At 42.5% G+C, this 27,121-nt stretch overlaps 2 protein-coding genes across 3 annotated transcripts in view; one reads left to right on the forward strand and one right to left on the reverse strand.

The window, feature by feature from the left end:
* Positions 1 to 775, forward strand: part of LOC106607757 (enoyl-[acyl-carrier-protein] reductase, mitochondrial) — a 14,622-nt gene extending 13,847 nt beyond the window's left edge. The window contains exon 10 of the mRNA XM_014205065.3: positions 109 to 775. Within this exon, the coding sequence (XP_014060540.2) occupies positions 109 to 269 (161 nt within the window). The 3' untranslated portion in view covers positions 270 to 775. The remainder of the gene's footprint in view (positions 1 to 108) is intronic.
* Positions 295 to 26,778, reverse strand: arhgap18 (Rho GTPase activating protein 18). Of its 2 annotated transcripts, none has more exons than XM_045719455.2 (15): positions 26,527 to 26,778; positions 18,284 to 18,480; positions 10,933 to 11,168; positions 10,548 to 10,608; positions 9,722 to 9,888; positions 8,797 to 8,962; positions 8,584 to 8,675; positions 8,142 to 8,219; positions 7,581 to 7,740; positions 7,323 to 7,405; positions 7,035 to 7,241; positions 5,182 to 5,319; positions 4,583 to 4,710; positions 2,342 to 2,424; positions 295 to 1,799 (listed from the first exon to the last, which is right to left on the reverse strand). In XM_045719455.2, exons 1-15 carry the CDS (start codon positions 26,643 to 26,645, stop codon positions 1,708 to 1,710), a joined length of 2,007 nt encoding a protein of 668 aa, XP_045575411.1. In that variant the 5' UTR covers positions 26,646 to 26,778; the 3' UTR covers positions 295 to 1,707.
* Positions 26,779 to 27,121: the final 343 nt, after the last annotated feature.

Raw genomic sequence — 27,121 nt, forward strand, 5'->3', positions numbered from 1 at the left:
TTGCTGCCATATGTATTACTTACAAGTTCCAGGTAGAACAGCAGAATATTGTTTAATTCATGTATATATTTTCCATATGGGTGAGTTGTGTCTCTCTGTGCCCTGCAGATGTGATGCAGCTACAGGCCATGGTGACCTCTGTGTGTGATCTAGTGATGTCTGGCCAGCTCCAGCCACCTCATTGTGTCCAAGTTCCCTTCCACCACTACAGCCAAGCCCTCCAGGCCACAGTACAGGCGCATCAAAGGAAACATGTACTACTCATGTAGTCACAAGCAAAACAAAAACAGTATCCTCCTTCAGGGAACTTTTTATTTTGCTTTCTTTTGTCATTTTTATTTATCTGTGTCTGTTGCATTATACCAAATGAGCACACACACCAAAAAGGAGTAATTATGCAATTATTTACAAAATGTTTAGTGGTCATTTTAGAAGCTGTAGAACATATAGTATACAACAACAAAAGGGACATCTTTCAACAGCCGTATTTACAGTATAAAGCACAACATACGGGCAGGGAGAGGGTATACAAATCACATCGTTTAGCACAGTTCATACAGTACAGTCATATCTGTAGTTATATCATTTTTGCTTTCTAAATTGAAATGTTCAGACATACACATTTAAAATGATTTTAAACCGTTTCCTCCATTGAAAGTATCTTTTGAGAACCACACTGTAATGTTATTAGGAAGCAACCTGAAATGCTAGTTTAGGACCACAGCTTGAGAACTGATGTTAACAAACACCTTTAAATAAATGGACTTTAACGCCATCCCTTTGATTCTCATTGGCTGTCTCTTTCACTGGTCATATTCTGTCTACATGGTCAACATGAAACGGACAGAAGTCACAGTGGAGAGGGATTGCTCAGGAGGGACCCCACAGATAAGTGCCTAATAGCAAACTGGGGCTAGAATACCCTCTATGAGAACTAAGGAGTGTTATATCCACCAACCACTTCAGCTCACCCTACATTATGATTTGGCAGTGAATTTAAAAGTAGTAACAGGGAAGAATTGTTTTGAAATATTGTGAAAATGTCACAACATTAGTGACTTGTCTATTTATCTGCAATATTGAGCACTGCCATTTCTGATTACAGACGTCGCTGGGCAGTATTTGGGTGAAATGGAATGAGTCAATGAATATAACCTTTACAAAGAACTACAGTAAAACACAAATTGAGTTAGGGGAGGCATGCACTCACCATCTTACAAGGGAGAATGAGCTACAGAGTAAAACAAATCATATTAGTGTTTCAAATTAGAGCTTGCATGTCTATTATTTCATGTAAATACAATGTCTGACAAACTTGTCATTTTTATACCCATTATAATACTACTGTTTTCTTGGCTTTTGACCATTTACTGTATTGATCATTACGATCAATTAATCCAGGACCTTGATGGTATAGTAAATTTCCCTCATCATCATCATCATCAACACACAGACCTATCACAGATTATTGTTCAGTGGCTCTCCTCAGTCACAACTGTCCATCTCCTCATGCGTTGACAGTTGAACTTCCAGTAGCATTCTAAAACTACAACCCCACAAACGACAACAACATTAACACTGTAATACCTGTCCTTTGGTCCAGTGGTCAGCCTTAACATTAGCATGTCATGGTGAAGTAGACAGAAAACGGTTTCTCTTGCGGTACCCCCGTCCGTTCTCCTTGCAGGGTGTGAGCAGTCAGATATCCTATCTCTGGATGCACTTGATGAACCACTCTGCACTGGGGTTGAGCTCCAACAGGTCTTTCATATAGGTCTCCTCATCCAGGCAGCGCTCCTCTGTTCAGGAACAACACACAGCAAAGAACTAAAATCAGGTCACGTCTGACATACAGACAGGATCTAGGATCTTAATTTGATCACCCTGTTTCATGAGGAAATTCAAAACTTGTAGTGTATTTGAGGTTTAAAAAGAGACTTCTGGAGTTTGTAATTCCTACTTTGACATTTCTGATTTGATTTTCCCTGTATCAACCCCTACAAAAGTCCACTAATTATAATACTCATAATAATTCACATTTCCTGTTGCTGCATTTTCCTGCTGTAGTAAACTGGCTCCAATTAAGGGGAGGTGGGATTTGAACCATGTCCTTAAAACATCTTTAATGACTTACTGGATGGTACTACTATGAATTTACAGCAGAATATGGTCTGAATACAGTCTACTGCAGGATGTTGACATTTTGCTTTTCTTTCCCCCCCCCCCCCCTTTTCTTTTTTTTACAGATAATACTTTGTAATAGAATCATCCTTTTTGAGAAACTAGAAATGCCACCTAAGATATATGAGATGGTTTGTGTGTTAAATGACTTTGTACTTACGGATATTCCCTCCGATTTCATAAAGGCACAGATCTTCTCTCTTCACAGACACAGAGCTAGAACACACACACACAGACAACATACTGAGGGATAAACAAAAAAACCAAATTACAAATAGAGTAACATTCCAAAACAGTTGAGTTTTATACTTCCCTACAAAGGCAAAATGCAGTAACTACACTTTTGGTCAAAATTTAGTTAAGACTGAAATCAGGTTTTCTAGTATCTGTTTAATCTTGTGACCAAGTGTTCTGGTTCAATTATGTTCCGTTTCAGAGAACATGGAGTGTGACATTTGCAGTAACTACAAAATCCAAGTAAAAACCAAGGCAAACAGCAGTAAGTGAAGTTACTGCACTTTGGCTTTGTGCCACCATGTTTTTCACTGCAAAGAGCAGTAACTACGCAAACAGGGAAACTGAGAAAAATGGCTTTAACGTTTATTTGCTGTCCAGCCAAATATGTCATCGGTAGATAAGTGATAATAATAAGATAAAATGATTTAATGCACTGATGTATTAAATCATTTTTTCTGCATTTCAACCATGACCACTGATTTGACCTATGACCCAAGTCAAATAAATGACCATACAAAGTCAAACAGGAAAAACAACAAAAAAGTTGGATGAACATATTTAGATTGTAGATACTACACTTTGCCTTTGCATTACCCATATAGTTGTTTAAAGTCATACAAAAAGGCAGAGTGCAGTATCTGCATTTTAGGGGTCATACAGTGAGCTCCAAAAGTATTGGAACAGTGACCCATTTTTTGTTGTTGCGACTCTGTACTCCAGCACTTTGGATTTGATATGATACAATGACTATGAGGTTGAAGCACAGACTATCTGATTTCATTTGAGGGTATTTCCATCCATATCGGGTGAACCATTTAGAAATACATTTTTGTACATAGTCTCCCCATTTTAGGGGACCAAAAGTATTGGGACAAATATCAAACCCCCCCCAAAAAATGCTAACCTCCCCCGTTATTATAATGATGAGAGGTTAGCGTGTCTTGGGGGTATGGTATTAGTGCATCTGTAACTTTCTCACGATTCATTCAGGATTATCTGTAATCATAGTAGTATCCGCATGCATGTAGAAGTGTTTAGAAACATGTTCTATTCTTATTTACAATAAAAGTGACTCCAAAATGACACAATACATTATTTACCATTCACTTCTATTGGGCACAAAATAATAAAAATAAACCAAAACAAACAGCAAATGCATCCAACAAGCTTGATGTAGTCATTGCGTGCTATGAATATGGGACAAAATACTTAACTTTACACTACTTTAATTCACATAAGTGAATTTGTTCCAATACTCATGGTCAACTATGTACAACAACTATGTACAACAAGTGCAGCAATTTCTAAATGGTTCACCAGTTATGGATAAAAAAATACCCTCAAATTAAAGCTGACAGTCTGCACTTTAACCTCAGTCATCGTATCATTTCAAATCCAAAGTGCTGGAGTACAGAGCCAAAACAAAAAAAATTGTCACTGTCCCAATACTTTTGGAGCTCACTGTAGGTCAAATCAAATTACTTCATAATAAGATAATACATCAGTGCATTATCACTTATTTATACAATGGCTGGGTCTAATCCTGGCCATTGATTGGTTAAAACCGCATTCCAGCCAGTGTCTTCCACAAGTTAGTACCGGCTAAATCATCTATGACGTTGAAATGCCTATAGACTCTGTTCCATGTGACTGCGCAATCCACTGTCTCATCAGCCCAGCCAGGCAATGTATATACTAGAGCTACACTGTAAAAAGCATCTAGACATTATCTCCCATTTATTTTAGACTAGCATTTGGTTTTCAACAGCAGAGATTTGTAATAACATTGCTGTCTGTCTCGCCGACATTTGCAACATTGAAATTCGATTTCCAACTGTCCTTTGGTAATGAACGTGTCGGGAGTCGGGAGCCAGTCTAAATCATGAAAATCAGCATCGTTTTGCCTTTCTAGGGCAGTATACAAATAAAGAGAAATCAGAGCCACGCCGTGCAGTGTCTCAGAAATAACAGTTCCCATGGGCTGCTCAGTTATAACACACCCAGGGTGTAAATGTCTCTGTAGTGTAATTTAACTGCACCCAGAATACCCTGTGTGAGGGAGTGGGCTGAGAGTAATCATTAGGTGACTGCAAGCCTTTGGAGTGTAACGGGATGACAGTAGTGCCCCTCGGAGGACAGGGGGAGGGAGGGGTGTTGTTTTTACCTGTCCTGGCTGAGAAAGCGGCTGAGGACATCAGATGCCTGCAACTCTTCAGTCAGCTGGACAGCCATGGAGACCTTAGAGAACTGAGGGGCTTGGACCCTGATGAAGCCCTGAGAACTACTGTCCACCTGCATGGGGAGAGACAACACAGACATGTCTCAGCTAACCAGAATAATACTAGTGTCGTTACTGTACTCCATACTACACCTATATACAAATGTACAGCAGTTATACTTTTATACAAAAAGCATTTATTGAAAATTGCTCTTCAATATAAATATTCTTTGAGGTATTCAAATTCTGTTATATTATGCAATTTCTTCATTGTCATTTTCAAACAATAAAAAAAAAACGGAGTTGCAGTTCTACATATTGCCACTAGGTGTCACAGGGGAGCCACTCCCCCTATTTCATCAGTTGAACCAGGAAGCGCAGAAGGCATTTGAGTCGAGTCATTCACATATTCTCCTCTTGATTCATTCAACCGCATGGGTATTGCCCTCAGCTATAACTGCTTTTCAGTACGGTCGCAGAGCCAATTGGAATACCATATACAGGTGCTACAGACAGACACCTTTGTCTGCTACTGCTGCCCTCACCTCAGAGAGGGGTTTCTCGTGTTTCTCTCGCTCATAGGCCATCTTCTTTAGGAGTTTCATCATGGCGCGGTCTTTGCTCATTTTCTTCTGGTTCTCCGTGTTTTGTTTTCTGACTTGATTCATTATGAATTTAGGAATCTGTGAAAAATGTATGATACAATTACAAATTGTGCCATTGAAGAGCCATACCAATTACATACAGTAGCCAGATACATAAAGTACAGGGGCCTCATTTATCAATCATGTGTAGGCACAAATCTGTGCGTAAACCATGCGTGCGATCATTTCCCGCGCAAAGTGTGACATTTATCAATATGAACATTTGCTTGAGTGTCTGTAAATTCACGCACAGCCATGACCATGGGTACGCACGAGTGGTGGAATAAGGAAACTACCTGTCAAGCATAGAATATGGAAAATATGTCTGAAATTATGAGAGTAATTTCATTGTATTTCCAATGTGAATTCATGCAACATATCTTGACAGGCATATCATTTGACCACATCCGTGCATTTGTTACGATAACAATCCATACAAAGTACAGTCATTTGTTAAATTACAGGCACAAAGTTCAAGTGAAACCATTGTCTTTTATAGTATTTTAACAATGGGAAATCGAATGATAGACTGAGCTTGCTCTGTTGGAGGATTAAGCAAAACGCTGCATTTCGCAGAGAGCACGTTTTTAGAGACAGGTGGGACTTTTTTTTCTCTCCATAATGCACAGATTGGATCATCAGATATCGTTTCCCAAAACAAATCTTATAGGATTTTTGCGAGGATTTAAGACCTACTTTAAAAAAAAGTAAACAGATGACATTCAGATGCACATCCAATAGTGGAGGCTTCTGAGGGGAGGACAGACCATAATAATGGCTGGAACAGAGTAAATGGAATCAAACATGGTTTTCATGTGTTTGATACCATTCCGTTCCAGCCATTATTATGAGCCATCCTCCCTCAGCAGCCTCCACTGACATCCAAGTGCTATCCACCCTCTGTTTTTTTTTTGGCAACGTGCACTTTTCAGCGGGAGCTTGCCGATCGGCATCTCACAGCCCTCGATGAGCCAATGTTTTGGGATGCAATCATCAGCAAAACAAACCGTAACATACCATTTCCATACATCGTCGCACAACAGGTTGAAGTCAAGAGGGGTTTCTTTGCCATCAATGGGTTCCCAAATACTAACGAAGCAATAGACGGCACCCACGTCGCCGTAAAAGCACCATCCCACAAAGAGTTGTGAACAGAAAAGGCTTCCACTTTTAATGTTCAGGGGATAGGTTATGTGAATGAGGAGGCACGCACGACTCGTTCATTTTGCAGAAATAGTCATGTTGGCCTATACGCCTACAGGAGGGAGTTGAGGACGGATGGCCTACTCATTGGAAGTACATTTGCCATTGCGAAAGAAACTAATTGTCTTAACAGTCTTCTCTTTGTAGCTATGTTTTCATTTTTACTGGTCAAGCCACAGCTGAGCAACCAAATAAAACATTTTGGTTGTACTCAATCTCTGACACTAGCACCTCTACTTCAGTCTCTGAAAATAGATGTTTTTTCTTTGCTTTTTTGGGTTGCGACGTTATATTTCATGGCACGGCGCTGTATTTCCCCCACAGGCTTTATGATTTTGACTATATATGGTTAATTAGGGGCGTTTCGAAATGAAAATAGCCAAGGTCGTACATGAGCACTGAGGCTGAGAACAATTGGTATTTATCAATGGTTATCTCCTACCGGTGTGTGTGTGTGTGTGTGTGTGTATGATGCTTGTATGATTGTTTGTTAAATCACACTTTTTCTATGCATACAAACATTCAAAACTCCATTAGTGACTTGAGCCTACCGTCCAGAGCAGGTTTTGGTATCTGATGAGTAGTCGGACGATGTTGGCGGTCTCCGTGGCCAGGGAGAATTCCTGTTGCTCACTGATCTTGTTGCGGAAGCCTTTAAACATGAAGATGTTTGGAGCCATCACCACGGCAACGTTGTTCAAGGTCATCTTGTTCTGCTCTTTGTGGTCTATGACCCTCTGAAAGAACTCCATCAGCGCCTGAAGCCACCATAAGATACATTACAATGTGTTCAACAGACAACGTGGATAGAGAACTAGCACAGAGAAAGAGCTATCTACCTTTAGCGTATCACGGCTGGACTCCGGAAGCAGCAGGACCAGCAAGTTGAGAGCCTGCAGCTGCTGCTTCTTAGTGGGCAGTTCTGTAAGTAAGGCAAGCAAACAAAATCACAACCACAATGGGATTGCTTTACTAATCCATAAGTCAACATAAGACAAAACTCAAAACAGAATCGAGATAAAATTCTAAATGAGTATGCATACAGTGCACCACTGTATGTATAGAAAGCGTGGTTCATAATGTATAGGGGGACTGACTAAGCACTGCGATGAAGGCGCTGAGGTACTCCACGGTGAGCAGCGGGTGTGGCAGCTCCCTGATGAAGAGCTTGAGCAGGCTGGCTGCATCGTGCTGCTTCAGACTCTCCCATGGGAACAGGCCCTCGTAGAACTTCCCCTCCAGCTCCACACACACCGCCTGCCAGCCGGTCACATAGGTCACATGTTAACACACACACACACACACAGTCTTGTACAACTAACCTTGTGGGGGCACAAAATCCTATTTTCCCTAAACCTTAACTCCTAACCCCAAAACGTAATTCTAACCCTAACCCCCTAGAAATAGCATTTGACTTTGTGGGGACCAACAAAATGTCCCCAATTTTTGTTTGTTTACACACACACACACACTGGAGGCTTTATCACATCATCATACAGTACAACACTAATCATATCTTCCACAGTCTGTCACCACACTAACCTTTCCATTAGGGAAATAAGAATTTGGCTACATTAGGCTGTTGTTACAGCATGCAAATACTTTCCCAGACATTGAATGAAGCAGGACTACATCTATCAACAACGATGAACAATGACCTTGACTCTTATGGCTGCTCCGGGTATCCGTAGAAGCCCCTCTGTGTCCAGACCCTCGTCCTCTATGTGAGAGATGAGCTGGAAACAATAGAACACACATAAGCTTTAAACCACCATATCAACAGCACATATTTTTTATTTACCTAGGCAAGTCAGTTAAGAACATATTCTTATTTACAACGACGACCTAGGAACAGTGGGTAATCTGCCTTGTTCAGGGGCAGAACAACAGACTTACATTGTCAGCTCAGGGATTTGATCTAGCAACCTTTCGGTTACTGGCCCAACGCTCTAACCACTAGGCTACCTGCCACCCCAAAATGACAATGCCATTACCACTACAGCAAACTGAAGAGGTTTCTACTGCAGAGCACACATTCAGACGTACTGTATGATTAAAGAGAACCAGGATCAGTGGTTAATGAGAGGTTGTGCTGCTCACCCTCTGCAGTATGATTGGCACCCTGGTCCCTGGCTGTCTCCTCTGATCCTGCTCCAATAGGGCGGCCAGGGGAACTCCAAACAGGCCAGACTCTAGAACACAAACACAACAAACATAATTGTGTCAGAGCTTGATGGGATAGTCAATGGGACAGTCCTCAGGGTTCTTAGATATAATGTTAGTTGTGTTCCAGTTCTAGCATACGTGGCTTACCTTTGACCTTGAGTTTAACGGCTTTGTGGGTTTTGAGGTCGATGCCTGCCGTGTCAAACAGAGCGGTCATCTCTATCAGCACCAGGCGGTGCACCTTCTTCATGTCCTGAGGGGACAGGTCCCCAACCTTGGTCAGCCCTGTCTTGTCTCTGCTTAACTTGAAGTTCTGTCATACAGCGAAGCACAGGTTACATTAGGAGTTAGCAAAACTGGGTTGTATTCATTAGTGCACACCGTAGCAAAACATTTTGCAATGGAACATGAAAACAAGCGCTTCTTATTCGACAAGGTCAGAGACAAAAACAGGGTCTGTTTGATGCCTTTTGAATATGACCCTGACATAGTATTGGAGTATCTGGAACCACCTGGTGGTTATAGGGCCACCACCTGGTGGTTATAGGGCCACCACCTGGTGGTTATAGGGCCACCACCTGGTGGTTATAGGGCCACCACTAGGTGGCCCTAGAACCAGAGACAGGACTCAGATACACCAGTAGTCTAGAACAGTTTTTTGACTGAAATGTATTATATGATGCAAAAACTATTTTCAAAAGGTTTTGATTGATAGTGCAAATGACATCATTCAATGTCATATAACTTACACTAGTACACAAGCAGTAGGCCTAGGCCTACAATAACACTGTAAATAATGGCCCATATAAATATCAAATCATAATTTGGTCAATCATTACTGATGTAGGCTAAGTAAAAACAGAAACATGTTTCAATCCATAAACACTACAGGGCAAAGTTCTTGCTTCTGCCAAAAAAACATATAAATATTTGAAATCCTTTGTCCCAAACTGGCCTATGGGATCCTGCTATGTTGACGAGTGACACTTCCTGTTATGGCATATAAACTTTGCTCCAGATGAGCGGCTCAGTCAATCTGTTTGGCGGTGTTAATGTTTAAAAGGGTACTCACAGGGAGCTTGTCATCTGCGTCTGTCAGAGCCTCGCTGCTGCCCTTTGAGCCCTCCTTATAGCTGAGGGCCTGATCAGAGAAGGATACCTCTAGGTTGATGTCTGTCTCAGGTTCAGACACACTCTGCTCAGCAGGGCCTGCCCTGTTCCCCAGCCCCATCGCTTGACCTGTACACACAGAGTTATTATTGGGACATATTAAAAGCTAGACCTACAGCAAGAGATAACACAGGCAATTCATGAATTAGATGTGTGAAAGTCCACAGACGGGACAAAGTCTAGTCAGCAGTGGGGAGATTAGAACTAGGTGGTGGTGACTGTTCTTCCCACTGAAGGGAAACTAAGGGACAACGACTAGTCCTGTGGAAGTCAACAGCCAGAGAGCCAGTCTGCCCTCTGTGACCCATATCAGACAGACATGTAAGGCCTTGGCCCTGACACAAAACTGCAGTGCCTCCCTGCCATCTCCACTAATAGGAAAACAGGCAAGTGTATAATGGAAGATAGGGAGCGGATTCCTGACAGCCTTCATGTTAAGGTCAGAGGGGTGGCGCGAACAGACAAGAGAGCAATGTCCCTGCTTCCTGTGTGTGTGTGTGCGCGCGTGTACTGCTGAGTTATCTTCTCAACTCAACAGCTCTTCTGTAGAATCTTCACTTCTGCTTCCTGTGATCATGAACCATTTCAGGAAATCTACAGTATCACATAAAAACAACACAGTGGATAGAAATACCAGTTCATTTTTGTGGTGAGTCAGTGATGTTTTCTATAGGTATAGACCAACATGCCCAGACAAAGATTTAGTGAGTAGAACTTGTGGTACATGCCATCTGTCGTAATATCCTTTTTCCTGTTTTCACTTCTCTCTGGTGACTTGGCTTCATCCTCCTGCAACATAATACAAAACAGAAGCAGGCTCTCATCAGAATTCAATATTGGTCATTTTTATCAATTAATGATTAAAACTACTAAGAGTAACTGCTGATATTTTAGAAAGTCATATTTTTCACCCCAATTGGGAGTACAAAACCTTCTTTTGCATAATATTAAGATACTCAGTTAAGTATTACTTCACATTCAGGTGTCCATTAACAGATATTGTGATTAGTAATTATATTAACCAACTACGGTATACAAGTCACTGGTTTTTTTTTATGTGTCGAGGCATCTCAGGCATGACTGGCATGTTAACGGGACCGGTGGTAGGCTGACCTTTGACTCTGGCGTGCCTGGGAGTTTGAAGATGTCTCTGACGTCAGGTACTTGGTGCTGCTTGTTCCTCTTCCTGAGGGTCTGCTGTAGCTTCTCAACACGTTTCTCCACGGCGGCGGCCTGGGTGCGCGTCAGCGTGGACAACAGCCCCATCATGTCCTCGGGGTCCGACGCAGACTCGTCAAACAGAGTGGCCAGCCCTGCCTCCGTCAGCCATGCCTCCTCCTGTTCCCCCTCTACAGACAGACAAGTTGAGTTAGGGATTAATTAATGCTGCACCAAAAGAGCAGTAGTATGTTAATGGAAAAGATATGGGTGTAGGCCTGAAGACTAGCGAGAGGACACAGTCATTTATTGAATAATAAAGAAACAAACAAGTAATTCATAGATTATTACTGTGCAATTACTATTATGTGATTTTTATGTACTGAGGTGTGGGAATAGAGAAAGACATGAAACAGGGAAGGATCTCACTCCTAACCCCTTAACACCAACCATCTTGTTATAGAAAGGAACGGAAACAAAAGGAAGTTCCTGCTTTAAGTTCTCCAGACAAAACAATGAATGTCGACTTAATAAACAATACACTTTTGCAGTGCTTTTTATAGGCATTTCCTGATCCTGTAGGATCAAGCAAGTCTATTGTCTTCTGTGGATGAAAGCAATAAGAAATCATTATGTGGCGGTATTGCAAAATAACAAGGTCTGGACAACAGACCAGACTATCCTAGTCAGCTCTACTGTATGTACTGAACAAAAAAATATAAAACACAACATGCAACAATTTTACTGAGTTACAGTTCATATCAGGAAATCACTCAATTAATTAGGCCCTAATCTAAGCCTAGGCCCACCCACTTGAGGGCCAGGCCCAGCCAATCAGAATTCATTTTTCCCCACAAAAAGGGCTTTAGTACAGACAGAAATACTCCTCAGCTTCATCAGCTGTCCAGGTGGCTGGTTTCAGATGATCCCGGATGTGAAGAAGCCGGTTGTGAAGAAGCCGGTTGTGAAGAAGCCGGTTGTGAAGGTCCTGGGCTGGCGTGGTTACAATTGGTCTGCGGTTGTGAGGCCGGTTGGACAGACTGCCAAATTCTCCTAAAACAATGTAGGAGGCGGCTTATGGTAGAGACATGAACATTAAATTCCCTGGCAATAGCTCTGGTGGACATTCCTGCAGTCAGCATCCAAATTGCACGCTCTCTCAAAACTTGACACATCTATGGTATTGTGTTATGTGACAAAACTGCACATTTTAGAGTGACCTTTTATTGTCCCCAGCACAAGGTGCACCTGTGTAATGATCATGCTGTTTAATCAGCTTCTTGATATGCCACATGGACTATCTTGGCAAGGAGCTATATACTGGGAGTACCGGTACTGAGTCAATGTGTCAATGTGCGGGGGCACCGGTGTCAAGGTAATTATGTACATGTAGGTAGAGTTATTAAAGTGACTATGCGTAGATAATAACAGAGAGTAGCAGCAGCGTGGGGGTGGGGGGGGGGGCAATGCAAATAGTGTGGGTAGCCATTTGATTAGCTGTTCAGGAGTCTTATGGCTTGGGGGTAGAAGCTGTTTAGAAGCCTCATGGACCTATACTTGGCGCTCCGGTACCGCTTACTGTGCGGTAGCAGAGAGAACAGTCTATGACTAGGGTGGCTAGAGACTGACAATTTTTAGGGCCTTCCTCTGACACCGTCTGGTATAGAGGTCCTGGGTGGCAGGAAGCTTGGCCCCAGTGATGTACTGGGCCATAGGCACTACCCTCTGTAGTGCCTTGCGGTCAGAGGCCGAGCAGTTGCCATACCAGGCAGTGATGCAACCCGTCAGGATGCTCTCGATGGTGCAGCTGTAAAACCTTTTGAGGACCCATGCAAAATCTTTTCAGTCTCCTGAGGGGGGAATAGGTTTTGTCGTGCCCTCTTCATTACTGTCTTGGTGTACATGGACCATGTTAGTTTGTTGGTGATGTGGACAGCAAGGAACTTGAAGCTCTCAACCTGCTCCACTACAGCCCCATCGATGAGAATTGGGGCATGCTCGGTCCTCCTTTTCCTGTAGTCCACAATAATCTCCTTTGTCTTGATCACATTGAGGGACCACAAGGTCAGGTCTCTGAGCTCCTCCCTATAGGATGTCTCATCGTTGTCGGTGATACGGCCTACCACTGTTGTGTCATCAGCAAACCTAATGCTGGTGTTGGAATCGTGCCTGGCCGTGCAGTCATGAGTGAACAGGGAGTACAGGAGGGGACTGAGCATGCACCCCTGAGGGGCCCCAGTGTTGAGGATCAGCGTGACGGATTGTGATTGTGGACTACAGGAAAAGGAGGACCGAGCACGCCCCCATTCGCATCGACGGGGCTGTAGTGGAGCAGGTTGAGAGCTTCAAATTCCTCGGTGTCCACATCAACAACTAACTAGAATGGTCCAAACACACCAAGACAGTCGTGAAGACGGCACAACAAAGCCTATTCCCCCTCAGGAGACTAAAAAGATTTGGCATAGGTCCTGAGATCCTCAAAAGGTTCTACAGCTGCAACATTGAGAGCATCCTGACTGGTTGCATCACTGCCTGGTACGGCAATATCTCGGCCTCTGACCGCAAGGCACTACAGAGGGTAGTGCATACGGCCTGCCATCCAGGACCTCTACACCAGGCGGTGTCAAAGGAAGGCCCTAAAAATTGTCAAAGACCCCAGCCACAGACTGTTCTCTCCACTACCTCATGGCAAGCGGTACCGGAATGCCAAGTCTAGGACAAAAAGTCTTCTCAACAGTTTTTAACCCCAAGCCATAAGACTCCTGAAACAGGTAATCAAATGGCTACCCGGACTATTTGCATTGTGTTCCCCCACCCAAACCCTCTTTTCACGCTGCTGCTACTCTCTGTTTATCATATATGCATAGTCACTTTAACTATACATTCATGTACATACTACCTCAATTGGGCCGACCAACCAGTGCTCCCGCACATTGGCTAACCGGGCTATCTGCATCGTGTCCCGCCACCCACCACCCGCCAACCCCTCTTTTACGCTACTGCTACTCTCTGTTCATCATATATGCAAAGTCACTTTAACCATATCTACATGTACATACAACCTCAGTCAACCTGACTAACTGGTGTCTGTAAGTAGCCTCGCTATTGTATATAGCCTGTCTTTTTACTGTTGTTTTATTTCTTTACTTACCTATTGTTCACCTAACACCTTTTTTGCACTATTGGTTAGAGCCTGTAAGTAAGCATTTCACTGTAAGGTCTACACCTGTTGTATTCGGCGCACGTGGCAAATAAACTTTGATTTGATGTGTTACCTACCCTCACCACCTGGGGGCGGCCCGTCAGGAAGTCCAAGATCCAATTGCAGAGGGAGGCGTTTAGTCCCAGGGTCCTTAGCTTAGTGATGAGCTTTGAGGGCACTATGGTGTTGAACGCTAAGCTGTAGTCAATAAATAGCATTCTCACATAGGTGTTCCTTTTGTTCAGGTGGGAAAGGGCAGTGTGGAGTGCAATAGAGATTGCATCATCTGTGGATCTGTTGGTGCGGTGTGAAAATTGGAGTGGGTCTAGGGTTTCTGGGATAATGGTGTTGATGTGAGCCATGACCAGCCTTTCAAAGCATTTCATGGCTACAGACGTGAGTGCTACGGGTCGGTAGTCATTTAGGCAGGTTACCTTAGTGTTCTTGGGCACAGGGACTATGGTGGTCTGCTTGAAACATATTGGTACTACAGACTCGGTCAGGGACAGATTGAATGTCAGTGAAGACACTTGCCAGTTGGTCAGCACATGCTCGGACTACACGTCCTGGTAATCCGTCTGGCCCAGCGGCCTTGTGAATGTTGACCTGTTTAATAAGGTCTTACTCACATCGGCTGCGGAGAGCGTGATCACACAGTCGTCCGGAACAACTGATGCTTTCATGCATGTTTCAGTGTTACTTGCCTCGAAGCGAGCATAGAAGTTATTTAGCTCATCTGGTAGGCTCGTTTCACTGCTAGCCATGCCACATCCGATGAGTGTCGGAGCCGGTGTAGTAAGATTTGATCTTAGTCCTGTATTGACGTGTTGCCTGTTTGATGGTTTGTTGGAGGGCATAGCGGAATTTCTTATAAGCTTCCGGGTTAGAGTCCCACTCCTTGAAAGTGGCAGCTCTACCCTTTAGCTCAGTGCGAATGTTGCCTGTAATCCATGGCTTCTGGTTGGGGTATGTACGTACAGTCACTGTGGGGAGGACATCCTCAATGCACTTATTGATAAAGCCAGTGACTGATGTGGTGTACTCCTCAATGCCATCGGAAGAATCCCAGAACATATTCCAGTCTGTGCTAGCAAAACAGTCCTGTAGTTTAGCATCTGCTTCATCTGTCCACTTTTTTACAGACAGTCACTGGTGCTTCCTGCTTTCATTTTTGCTTGTAAGCAGGAAATCAGGAGGATAGAGTTATGGTCAGATATGCCAAATGGAGGAAGAGGGAGAGCTTTGTATGCATCTCTGTGTGTGGATTAAAGGCAGTCTAGAATGTTTTCCCCCTCTGTTTGCACATTTAACATGCCGATAGAAATGAAGTAAAACTGATTTAAGATTCCCCGCAACAAAGTCCCCGGCCATTAGGAGCGCCGCCTCTGGATGAGCGTTTCCTGTTCGCTTATGGCAGAATACAACTCATTTAGTGAGGTTTTAGTGCCAGCCTCGGTCTGTGGTTGTATGTAGACCGCTACGAAAAATACAGTGGAGAAAACTCTCAAGGTAGAGTTGAAGTCTGAAGTTTACATACACTTATGATGGAGTCATTAAAATTTATTTTTCAACCACTCCACAAATTTCTTGTTAACAAACTACAGTTTTGGCAAGTCGGTTAGGACATCTACTTTGTGCATGACACAATACATTTTTCCAACAATTGTTTTCAGACAGATTATTTCACTGTATCACAATTCCAGTGGGTCAAAAGTTTACATACACTAAGCTGACTGTGCCTTTAAACAGCTTGGAAAATTCCAGAAAATTATGTCATGGCTTTAGGTTAATTGACATAATTTGAGTCAATTGGAGGTGTACCTGTGGATGTATGTCAAGGCCTACCTTCAAACTCAGTGCCGCTTTGGTTGACATCATGTGAAAATCAAAAGAAATCAGCCAAGACCTCAGAAAAAAAATTGGAGACCTCCACAAGTCTGGTTCATCCTTGGGAGCAATTTCCAAATGCCTGAAGGTACCACGTTCATCTGTACAAAGAATAATAAGCAAGTATAAACACCATGCGACCACGCAGCCGTCATACCGCTCAGGAAGGAGACGCGTTCTGTCTCCTAGAGATGAACGTACTTTGGTGCAAAAAGTGCAAATCAATCCCAGAACAACAGCAAAAGACCTTGTGAAGATGCTGGAGGAAACAGGTACAAAAGTATCTATATCCACAGTAGAACGAGTCCTATATCGACATAACCTGAAAGGCCGCTCAGCAAGGAAGAAGCCACTGCTCAAAAACCGCCATAAAAAAGCCAGACTACGGTTTGCAACTGCACATCTGGACAAAGATCGTACTTTTTGGAGGAATGTCCTCGGTCTGATGAAACAAAAATAGAACCATTTGGCCATCATGACCATTGTTATGTTTGGAGGAAAAAGGGGGAGACTTGCAAGCAGAAGAACACCATCCCAACCGTGAAGCACAGGGGTGGCAGCATGATGTTGTGGGGGTGCTTTGCTGCAGGAGGGACTGGTGCACTTCACAAAATAGATGGCATTATGAGAGAGGAAACTTATGTGGATATAGTGAAGCAACATCAGTCAGGAAGTTAAAGCTTGGTCGCAAATGGGTCTTCCAAATGGACAATGACCCCAAGCATACTTTCAAAGTTGTGGCAAAATGGCTTAAGGACAACAAAGTCAAGGTATTGGAGTGGCCATCACAAAGCCCTGACCTCAATCCTATAGAAACTTTGTGGGCAGAACTGAAAAGGCGTGTGCGAGCAAGGAGGCCTACAAACCTGACTCAGTTACACAAGCTCTGTCAAAAGGAATGGGCCATAATTCACCCAACTTATTGTGGGAAGCTTGTGGAAGGCTACCCGAACCATTTTACCCAAGTTAAACAATTTAAAGGCAATGCTACCAAATACTAACTGAGTGTATGTACACTTCTGACCCACTGGGAATGTGATGAAAGAAATAAAAGCTGAAATAAATCACTGTACTATTATTCTGACATTTCACATTCTTAAAATGAAGTGGTGATCCTAACGGACCTAAAACAGGGAATTTTTTACTAGGATTAAATGTCAGGAATTGTGAAAAACTGAGTTTAAAATGTATTTGGCTAAGGTGTATGTAAACTTCCGACTTCAACTGTAGATAGATTATCTCATGATAAGCTGTAGACCACACTACCTCAGGCGAGCAAAACCTTGAGACTTCCTTAGATATCGTGCACCAGCTATTGTTTATAAATATGCATAGGCCCCCGCTGCGTGTCTTACCAGAGGCTGCAGTTCTGTCCTGCCGAGTTTGTGTATAACCCACCAGCTATATGTTCTTAATGTCGTCGTTCAGCCAGGACTCGATGAAACATAAGATATTACAGTTTAATATCCCATAGGTAGGATATACATGCTTTCAGTTCGTCCCATTTATTTTCCAGCGATTGAACATTAGCTAGCAGGACGGAAGGCAAGGGCAGATTAACCACCCGTCACCTGATCCTCACAAGGCATCCTGATCTCTTTTCCGCAAAACCGATGTTTCCTTTTCCAGCGAATCACAGGGATCTGGGCCTGGTCAGGTGTCTGTAGTATATCCCTTGCGTCTGACTCATTGAAGAAGAACTCCTCGTCCAATTTGAGGTGAGTAATCCCAGTTCTGATGTCCAGAAGCTCTTTTCGGTCATAAGAGATGGTAGCAGCAACATTATGTACGAAACAATTTACGAACAACTCAAAAAAACAAACAAAATAGCAGGGTTGGTTAAGAGCCGATAAGACTGCAGCCCTCCCATCCGGCGCCATCTTGCAGTAAATGCTCACTAACAGTGATGTAAACAAATTTCTACACAAAATTTGAGAGAAATGTTGTGCGTATGGAACATTTCTGTAATCAGCTCATGAAACATGGGACCAACACTCTTCATGTTGCGTTTATAATTAAAAAAAATTATCCTTTCAGACAGTGATCTAGGTAAATCCCTAGTCATATAACGTACATAGTGAATACTGTACTACACCTGAAATCTCTGTCTAAAATGTTACCCTGAAGCAGTTGTTCAACAACTTAAGGTGAAGGAAAGGGCATAATGGTCCTCTATACTTTCAGTGGACACTCCTGCTATAGAGTAGAGCTCCATACCATCAGGCACCTTCAGCTGCACCTCCTCCTGTGGCTCTGCGTCCCCCTCTGCACTCAGGGTGATGTTCTCCACCTCGGTCCAGTAGTCGTCCATGGCCAGCTCGTCCAACGAGTCCTGGGAGTTACAGCGGTGGTACGGGGGCTTTCCCGGTGCATTTTTGGCCCGGTTCTGGACACTGTAGTGGCCTGTCCTGCGACTGGTGGACAAAGGAGAGAATATTATGAGTACTATTTCAGTCATTTTATTAGAGTTAAAGTAAGTTATAAATACTACAAGTCAGACCATACTAATAATGAGTAAACAAACTGGGTGGCTGTCTGGTACTAATTTTAGGATTGGAACTCTATGAACGCGGTGTTTTCACAAGAATGTGGTTGTATTTTCCACATAGAACATGGATTAGCATTAACGTGAAGGGTTAACTAATTTCAGTCTGTCAGTGCAGCAGTTCTGCTTTCCTCTGGCTGTGTCACACTTACAGCACGTAGTTCTGTGCAACCCCTGCTGTTAGCTGGCCACAGCCTAGACCCTTTTACAGAATGCCAAGATACTAGTTTAAGGATAATGCATGTGTGGGCTTGCGGGCTTGGTGAAGGCTTGGCTTGCTCCAGATAGGCTTCTCCGTGTGAGTGAACCCTGGGAAAGCACAAAGAGGACTCCTGATGGGCATCAGAAAGCTGCTACACTCCCCCAAATAGTTCTGGTGGTTGCACTTAAAGGGCCAGTGCAGTCAAAAAATGTGATTTTCCTGTGTTTTATATACACATTTCAATACTATGAGGTTGGAATATTACTGTGAAAAGTATGATAATGCCCTTTTAGTGTAAAAGCTGTTTGAAAAGACTGCCTGAAATTTCAGCCTGTTTTGGTGCGAGGGAGTTTGGGCCTTCCACGGTGACATCACCATGCAGTAAATGAGTTAATAGACCAATAAGAAAGAGAGTTCCAAACCTCTCTGCCAATAATAGGTCATTTTGAGTTTTCCCCTTCCCAGTCAAACCACTCACAGACAGTACTAGCAAAATTCTTGCTTGAGAAATTGCTCTTCGCCAAGAAGCTATTGTTGATTCTTTTTGACCAATTTAGTTGATAACAATCACAGTAAGGTACTTAATTGTTACCCAGAAATGATTTGATATTGAGCTAAAAACGGCTGCATTTGACCTTTAAAGGGACACCTAGAGTGGCAAAAATAAATCATGAAACCTCAGCGGTTCCACACTCCCAAATTACTGTTGCTGCTTACGCACTTGATACAAAACAGTCAATCTGGGTCAAGCCAGGCCAGGCTGTAACTGACAATTAACCTGTAAGTCCATGTCGTTGTTTTTTGTTTGAATTGTTTACGTGTTCGCTATGCGGGGGAAATGATAAGACAAGCGGAACTACGTGGCTAATAACTGTTGTAACAGGGATCATTATTGTAGCAACACACCTTTGGAGTGAAGGCAATCCCGCGCTGTGTTTGCTAAATGTTCATGTCATCGGGTGTAGTTCGTAAAGGTTGAAGTGTGTATGTTAGGATGGTAACGTTATAATAATTAAGGTTGAAGCGTGAATTCATGCCAGGAATATTAAGTGTGAAGTTTTGATTTCCTCCCTTCTGTAATAAGCAGCCAATTAGGTATTTTCCCTTTATTCATGTATTTAATCTAATACTGTTATAGTTCCGGCTAAACTGTTTATGTATGTAAGCACTTCAGAGTTATACCAAGCTAATAAGTCACTCGTAAGACAAGAAGGTTGTAAGAGTGTGCTTAACTGTATTTTCATTTACTTTATATTTCTCCGGGAAGGTGATAATTCTGACTAAAACTACAGAATAAAGCCGCCAGTTAATATCAAGGAACGGTTGTGCTCGTTGTTACTGGAGGGAGCTACACAGGCTAACGTACACCTTAGCTTAGGGATAAAAGGTTTGTTTTACACAACCAATGTGACAGAAATAATATGTGATAACCTCAAACTAAAGAGTACAAATGAGCTTAAATACCAGCTCTATGAGCCTACAGAGTGTTCTTCATGGCTTCCTGGTCCATTTCTCGCAGTGAAGAGTTCAAATCAAATTGTATTTGTCACATACCCAAATACAACAGGTGTAGACCTTTCAGTGAAATGCTTACTTACAAGCCCTTAACAACAGTGCAGTTAAGAAAAATAAGTGTTAAAGTATTTACTAAAATGAACTGAAGTAAAATAGAAAAAAAAACGAATAATTAAAGAGCAACAATAAAATAACAGTAGCGAGGCTATATACAGGGGGTACCGGTTAGAGGTTGACCGATTAATCGGAATGGCCGATTAATTAGGGCCGATTTCAAGTTTTCATAACAAATCGGTAATCGGTATTTTTTTTTATGCCTTTATTTAACTAGGTAAATCAGATTAAGAACACATTCTTATTTTCAATGACTGCCTAGGAACGAGGTTAACTGCCTTGTTCAGGGGGGATTCGGGGATTCGTTTTTGCAACCTTCCGGTTACTAGTCCAACGCTCTAACCACCTGCCTTACATTGCACTCCACGAGGAGCCTGCATGGCAGGCTGACTACCTGTTACCTTGGCTTCTTGCTGCCCTCGCGTAAGTTGCTAGCTAGCATTAAACTTATTTTATAAAAGAAGATCAATCTTAACATAATCACTAGTTAACTACACATCGTTGGTGATATTACTAGTTTATCTAACGTGTCCTGCGTTGCATATAATCGATGCAGTGCCTGTTAATTTCTCATCGAATCACAGCCTACTTCGACAAACGGGTGATGATTTAACATGCGCATTTGCGAAAAAAGCACTGTCGTTGCACCAATGTACCTAACCATAAACATCAATGCCTTTCTTTAAAATCAATACACAAGTATATATTTTTAAACCTGCATATTTAGTTAATATTGCCTGCTAACATGAATTTGTGTCACTTCTCTAGCGTTCCGTGCAAGCAGTCAGGGTATATACAGCCGTTTGGGCCGCCTGGCTCATTGCGAACTGTGTGAAGTCCATTTATTCCTAACAAAGGCCGTAATTAATTTGCCAGAATTGTACATAATTATGACATAGCATTGAAGGTTGTGCAATGTAACAGGAATATTTAGACTTAGGGATGCCACCCGTTAGATAAAATACGGAACGGTTCCGTATTTCACTGAAATAATAAACGTTTCGTTTTCGAAATGATAGTTCCCGGATTCAACTATATTAAATGACCAAAGGCTCGTATTTCTGTGTGTTATTATGTTATAATTAAGTCTATGATTTGATATTTAATAGAGCAGTCTGACTGAGCGATGGTAGGCAGCAACAGGCTCGTAAGCATTCATTCAAACAGCACCTTCGTGCATTTTGCCAGCAGCTCTTCGCAATTCTTCAAGCATTGCGCTGTTTATGACTTCAATCAACTCCCAAGATTAGGCTGGTGTAACCGATGTGAAATGGCTAGCTAGTTAGCGGGTGCGTGCTAATAGCGTTTCAAATGTCACTCGCTCTGAGACTAGTAGTTGTTCCCCTTGCTCTACATGGGTAACGCTGCTTCGAGGGTGGTTGTTGTCAATGTGTTCCTGGTTCGAGCCCAGGTAGGAGCGAGGAGAGGGACGGAAGCTATACTGTTACACTGGCAATACTAAAGTGCCTATAAGAACATCCAATAGTCAAAGGTATATGAAATACAAATCGTATAGAGAGAAATAGTCCTATAATTCCTATAATAACTACAACCTAAAACTTCTTACCTGGGAATATTTTGCAGACTCATGTTAAAAGGAACCACCAGCTTTCATATGTTCTCATGTTCTGAGCAAGGAACTTAAACGTTAGCTTTTTTACATGGCACATGTTGCACTTTTACTTTCTTCTCCAACACTTTGTTTTTGCATTATTTAAACCAAATTGAACATGTTTCATTATTTATTTGAGGCTAAATTGATAGTATTTATATATTATAGTATTTATATATTAAATTAAGCTAAAATAAGTGTTCATTCAGTATTGTTGTAATTGTCATTATTACAAATGTAAAAAATTATTTTAAAAAATAATAAAAATAAATAAAATAATAACAAATTCGGCCAATTAATCGGTGTCGGCTTTTTTTGGTCATCCAATAATCGGTATCAGCGTTGAAAAATCATAATCGGTCGACCTCTGGTACCGGTACAGAGTCAATGTGCAGGGGCACAGGTTAGTCGAGGTAATTGAGGTTACATGTAGGTAGAGGTAAAGTGACTATGCATAGATAATAAACAGAGACCAGCAGCAGTGTAAAAATGGGGGCACACACAATGCAAATAGTCCGGGTAGCCATTTGATTAGATGTTCAGGAGTCTTATGGCTTGGGGTAGAAGCTGTTTAGAAGCCTCTTGGACCTAGACTTGGCACTCCAGTACCACTTGCCGTGCGGTAGCAGAGGGAACCGTCTATGACTAGAGTGGCTGGAGTCTTTGGCCATTTTAGGGCCTTCCTCTGACACCGCCTGGTATAAAGGTCCTGGATGGCAGGAAGCGTGGCCCCAGTGATGTACTGGCCGTACACACTACCCTCCATGGTCATAGACAGGACAGAATATAAATGAGCAGCAAGCCTGTTAGGCCAGAGGTCTGTGGAGGTTGTAAAATGAGTCAGCCCTCAGCTCCTTCCCAGCCACAGGAAATACACAGGGTATCAGTAACGCCTGACATTTCTGGCCCTGGATAAATAACACACCATTGCAAATTCAGAGAGGTTGTTGAGGAAATGCTTTCACAAATCAATCGCTGTCTGTTTTCTAGATAATATTGCCACAACGTTTGAACGATTCTGGAAGAATCTGAGGGTAGGAAAACATTCTATTTATTCAAACCTTTATGGGGAACAAGCTAAAACACAGCACAAATATTTGGTTTAGAGGGGAATAGACTGCTAATAAAGGAGAAAAGCGGAATGTGCTCCAATGTTAGTTTGCATTCCATCCCAAGACAGAAATGCAAACAATCTTCCCAATTAGGAGCACATGCAAGGTTTGAACTCAAGAGAACAAGGAAGGAAAGTCAAGTATCCCAGCAATGTACACACCACCAATGTTACCCCACAGCCAGACCCATTCACATGGAAAGGTCAGCTATCTTGCTGGCTCCAAGAGTGACAAACTGCCAGTGCTCAAGGACAAAAAGGTAAACAACATAGTCTTTCTCTGCTGTTTAGTGCCTGGTCATTTTGCATACAGACACAAAGGAGAGGGGTCATAGTATACTTTTAAGCAATACGGCACGAGGGGTTGTGGTATATGGCCAATATACCACAGCTAAGGGCTGTTCATACGCACGACGCAACGCAGAGTGCCTGGATATAGCCCTTAGATGTGGTTTATTGGCCATATACCACAAACCCCCAAGGTGCCTTATTGTTATTATAAGCTGGTTACCAACGTAATTAGAACAGTAAAAATACATGTTTTGTCATACCCATGGTATACAGTGTTATATACCTTGGGTTTCAGCCAATCAGCATTCAGGCCTCGAACCACCCAGTTTATAATGTAGATCCATTCATACAGAAGAACTGACAGTGCAGTTCAGGGGGCAGTGGCATCGGTGTACTGTACCATCTCGAAGGCTTACTAAACCGTAACCTGAGTGTGGTACTGTGGGGCAAAGTGTGGTGACAACAGGTGTCTAAAATACATAGCGGCAGAACATGCATGGTTTAGCACCACAATGGAAACAGGGGATTACACTACTGTTAATCACATGCACTAGCAATCAAGTTTGACTTAACTCATAAGGCACATTCCAAACATCCACTACATGTGATACAGCGACACATGGGCCCAAGCCGGTTGATTGCTGTGACAACCCCAACAGAGTCATGGAACGTTACTGCTGGGGGTTCAGTCTGACCCTCCAATCTCCTGTATAATACTTACTGCCCAAGTACACTCTCAAATGACATGTCATTGACTGGAGAATAGGCTGGGTTTAACACGTGTACAAGATGTGGGGGCAGATACGGTGGTCCCTGATGAATGTATCCACAATGGTGACAGCTCCAAAGAACTGAGGCCAAAGTTCTGTAGTCATATGGGCCAGCTGGATTGGACAGACTGCATGGGAAAGCCCCCAGTGATGGGTTCTTGGATTTGAGATAGTGTATGTTCCTCTGTATAGAAGAAAAAGGGTAAGAACACTTTTCAAACACTTCCCTGTTCAAAAGAAGTGTTATTGTATTCGTCAGAGACTGCACTGTTCGTCAGTCTATTTATTCACAATTCTAAAAACGTGAATGTGTTAATTATACTTATTTAGGAAATGTCTAGGTCGGAATGTTCATTACATATGACGTTCAAAAGACGTCGTTGGCAGTTTAGTGATAAAGGATTTAAAAATGAACACAAGTCAGAATAATCTCTACTGGAAGTGGAAATACATTTTCCAACACCAGGAAACAACAGGGAATGCTGCTGTGTCAATGGAAAAACAATAAAAACACAAACAGCAGCAATAACACAATGATGATAACCGGTGTTGATTTTGTGCACTGACTCCATGTGGTAGCATCATAATGTTTACATTGCTGGAGGCATTTTAAGGTAGGTCGTCCCTGAGTCAATATTATATCTCACTCACAAAAAAGCTCAGCGGCTCACCTGATTCGATGGAAATCATAACACAGGCTGTTCACTTGGCCTTGACTTTTACCTGTTAACCCCGCTGTTTTGTGGCTCAGTTGGTAGAGCATGGCACTTGAAAAGCCAGGGTGGTGGGTTTGATTCCCACGGGGGACCAGTATGAACATGTATGCAGTCGCTCTAGATAAGAGCGTCTGCTAAATTACTCAAATGTTTTGAACATTAGAAACTAGTCAAGAGTAAACAGCTAACACACTACCAGCGGAGCTTATTGATTGGGTATAACCTGACCCACCACATTATGTAAAGAATACAAAAAGACTTGATCAATTATTCATTAATGCCTCTCCTATATAAACATGTATACAGTGAACGAATATGTTTACGGCCAAAACATGAATACCTACATCCTAAACTTAATAAAAACATGCAGGCACAAAGAACCAACACACCCGTCTGTATACCACATTCTTTTGTACAAACTGTTTTGTTATCAACTCATTAAAAGTGCTGTACTCTGTTCTTTCTATTTGCTTCCACGGAATGAGTAGTTATCTAATAATATAAGTGGAAAACAAAAGCTCTGTGGCGAGTAGTCCACTATGTACCACCGGTAACTTGTTTACACAGTAAGACCAAAATTACTCAGTAAGCTGGTGGCAAAATCTCTCGTTATAACTTAAACTTGTAACTGCAGGCTAGTATTCCAACAAACTGGGCAACATTCATTGACCACAACATGCACCCAGTTGGTTTTATCTTTCTGTTCCCAAGCAGAAGTGAGACCAACTGAACTGGCACATGAGACAAACAAGTGATGTAGGTGCCACATTTACCACACCATGCCAAATAGGGATGGTGCTACTATGGCACAGTAGTACAGACAGACCCCTGTACGTAGTATCCAAAACAGCCTTGGCCGGGACAGCCCTCTGTAGGGCCACTGGGGACCCTCAGACCCAGCTGGTGAGTGGAGGCACCTGCATACACGCCAGGGCTCCTCCACTGTAGCTGCAGCCTATAATAGATACTGGCTTTTACAGATGGCCACTTGAACTGGAAAAACAGCATCATGTTTCAACTGGCCAGTGCTGTCTTCATGTGTGTGTCCTCACCCTGTATGCGTGGGGGTTGTTATTGGATAGTGTTTACAGTTCTTTAAACATGTGCAGAACAAACAACGTTTGTGTAAATAGAATATATGTTGTGTTAGGGTTAACGCTCGAGTTCTCTAGCTTAACCAAACGAGGTGTTTTTGGACAGTCTAATTTCGGCACTGTGACGGAAGCGTAGCCTACATATGAAACATCACTTATATCCTACTTCTATGATTTACATATGATATAAAAAAGTTTAATCCAGAAAACCTATTGTCTTATCATACGCACGTCTGTATTCCCTCTGCTTGTTTAGTCTAGAATTTATTTCATTTCACACAATGTGTCAACATGGTAACAATGTATCAACACATGGAAAAGTCAGGGGCGACTTGTGGACTAACGTTACACGGAGTGTTCTTTCTGTTAGAGGTTACATGCGGGGCAACTGGAAGACCTTTGCACCTTTTCTTAACTATTCAAGCGGCAATGTTACAATGTTACTTACAGTAGGGTGTGGGCTATGGTCAATTACAGACTATACGCTCACCTCAGCGATGAAGACTCGATCTCTTCGGCACTATTGACACCCGAGGCAGGCGATAAAACTTCAATATTGCTAATATATCCGGTCAAGATGACTCCCTTGGGGTCCTGCTGGCGACTCATGTTGCTCGACTCATGCCGTATTATTGTTGAAGTTCGCAGTTAACTTTGAATGTACAGCCTCCAGGAATAGGAGAGCTGTTCTGTGTGTGAGGGGAGTTGTCTTTTTCAATGAGCTCACCGCCTCCTCTAATAACATGGGGAGAGTTCGTTTTGCATGACTCAGTGCTCCGGGTGGGTGTACATTTTTTTTAAGTACCAATGTAATGGTCTAAAATATACAAGCTCTGAACACCCGGTGCACCGAGACATGCAAAACGAACTGACACATGGATACTCAACAGCTGCCTGAAAGCACCGCCCAGAATGCTGTTGGACGTTGTAATTTGGGTGGGCCAGACCTATAAGACTGTATGAAAGATCACTATATTCTTGTTTTAGCCATCTATCTTATCAACTTACTTTATATGGTCCCCCGACCATTGGCCCCAGCACTACTGATATCCTATCTGGGTCATACGTTTGTCGAGTAACGTAAA

This window comes from Salmo salar, chromosome 06 (genome assembly GCF_965601325.2).
Source record: "Salmo salar chromosome 06, fSalSal1, whole genome shotgun sequence".
NCBI lineage: Eukaryota > Metazoa > Chordata > Actinopteri > Salmoniformes > Salmonidae > Salmo > Salmo salar.

Bases quoted from the DNA above. Each gene is read 5' to 3' on its own strand.
- arhgap18 (XM_045719455.2), bottom strand. From the start codon at position 26,645: ATGAGTCGCCAGCAGGACCCCAAGGGAGTCATCTTGACCGGATATATT. The intron at 8,676-8,796 runs GTAAGCCACGTA...TTTGTGTTCTAG, and splicing joins CGTTAAACTCAAGGTCAAAG to AGTCTGGCCTGTTTGGAGTT. The intron at 4,711-5,181 runs GTGAGGGCAGCA...CTCCCCATGCAG, and splicing joins ACGAGAAACCCCTCTCTGAG to GTGGACAGTAGTTCTCAGGG.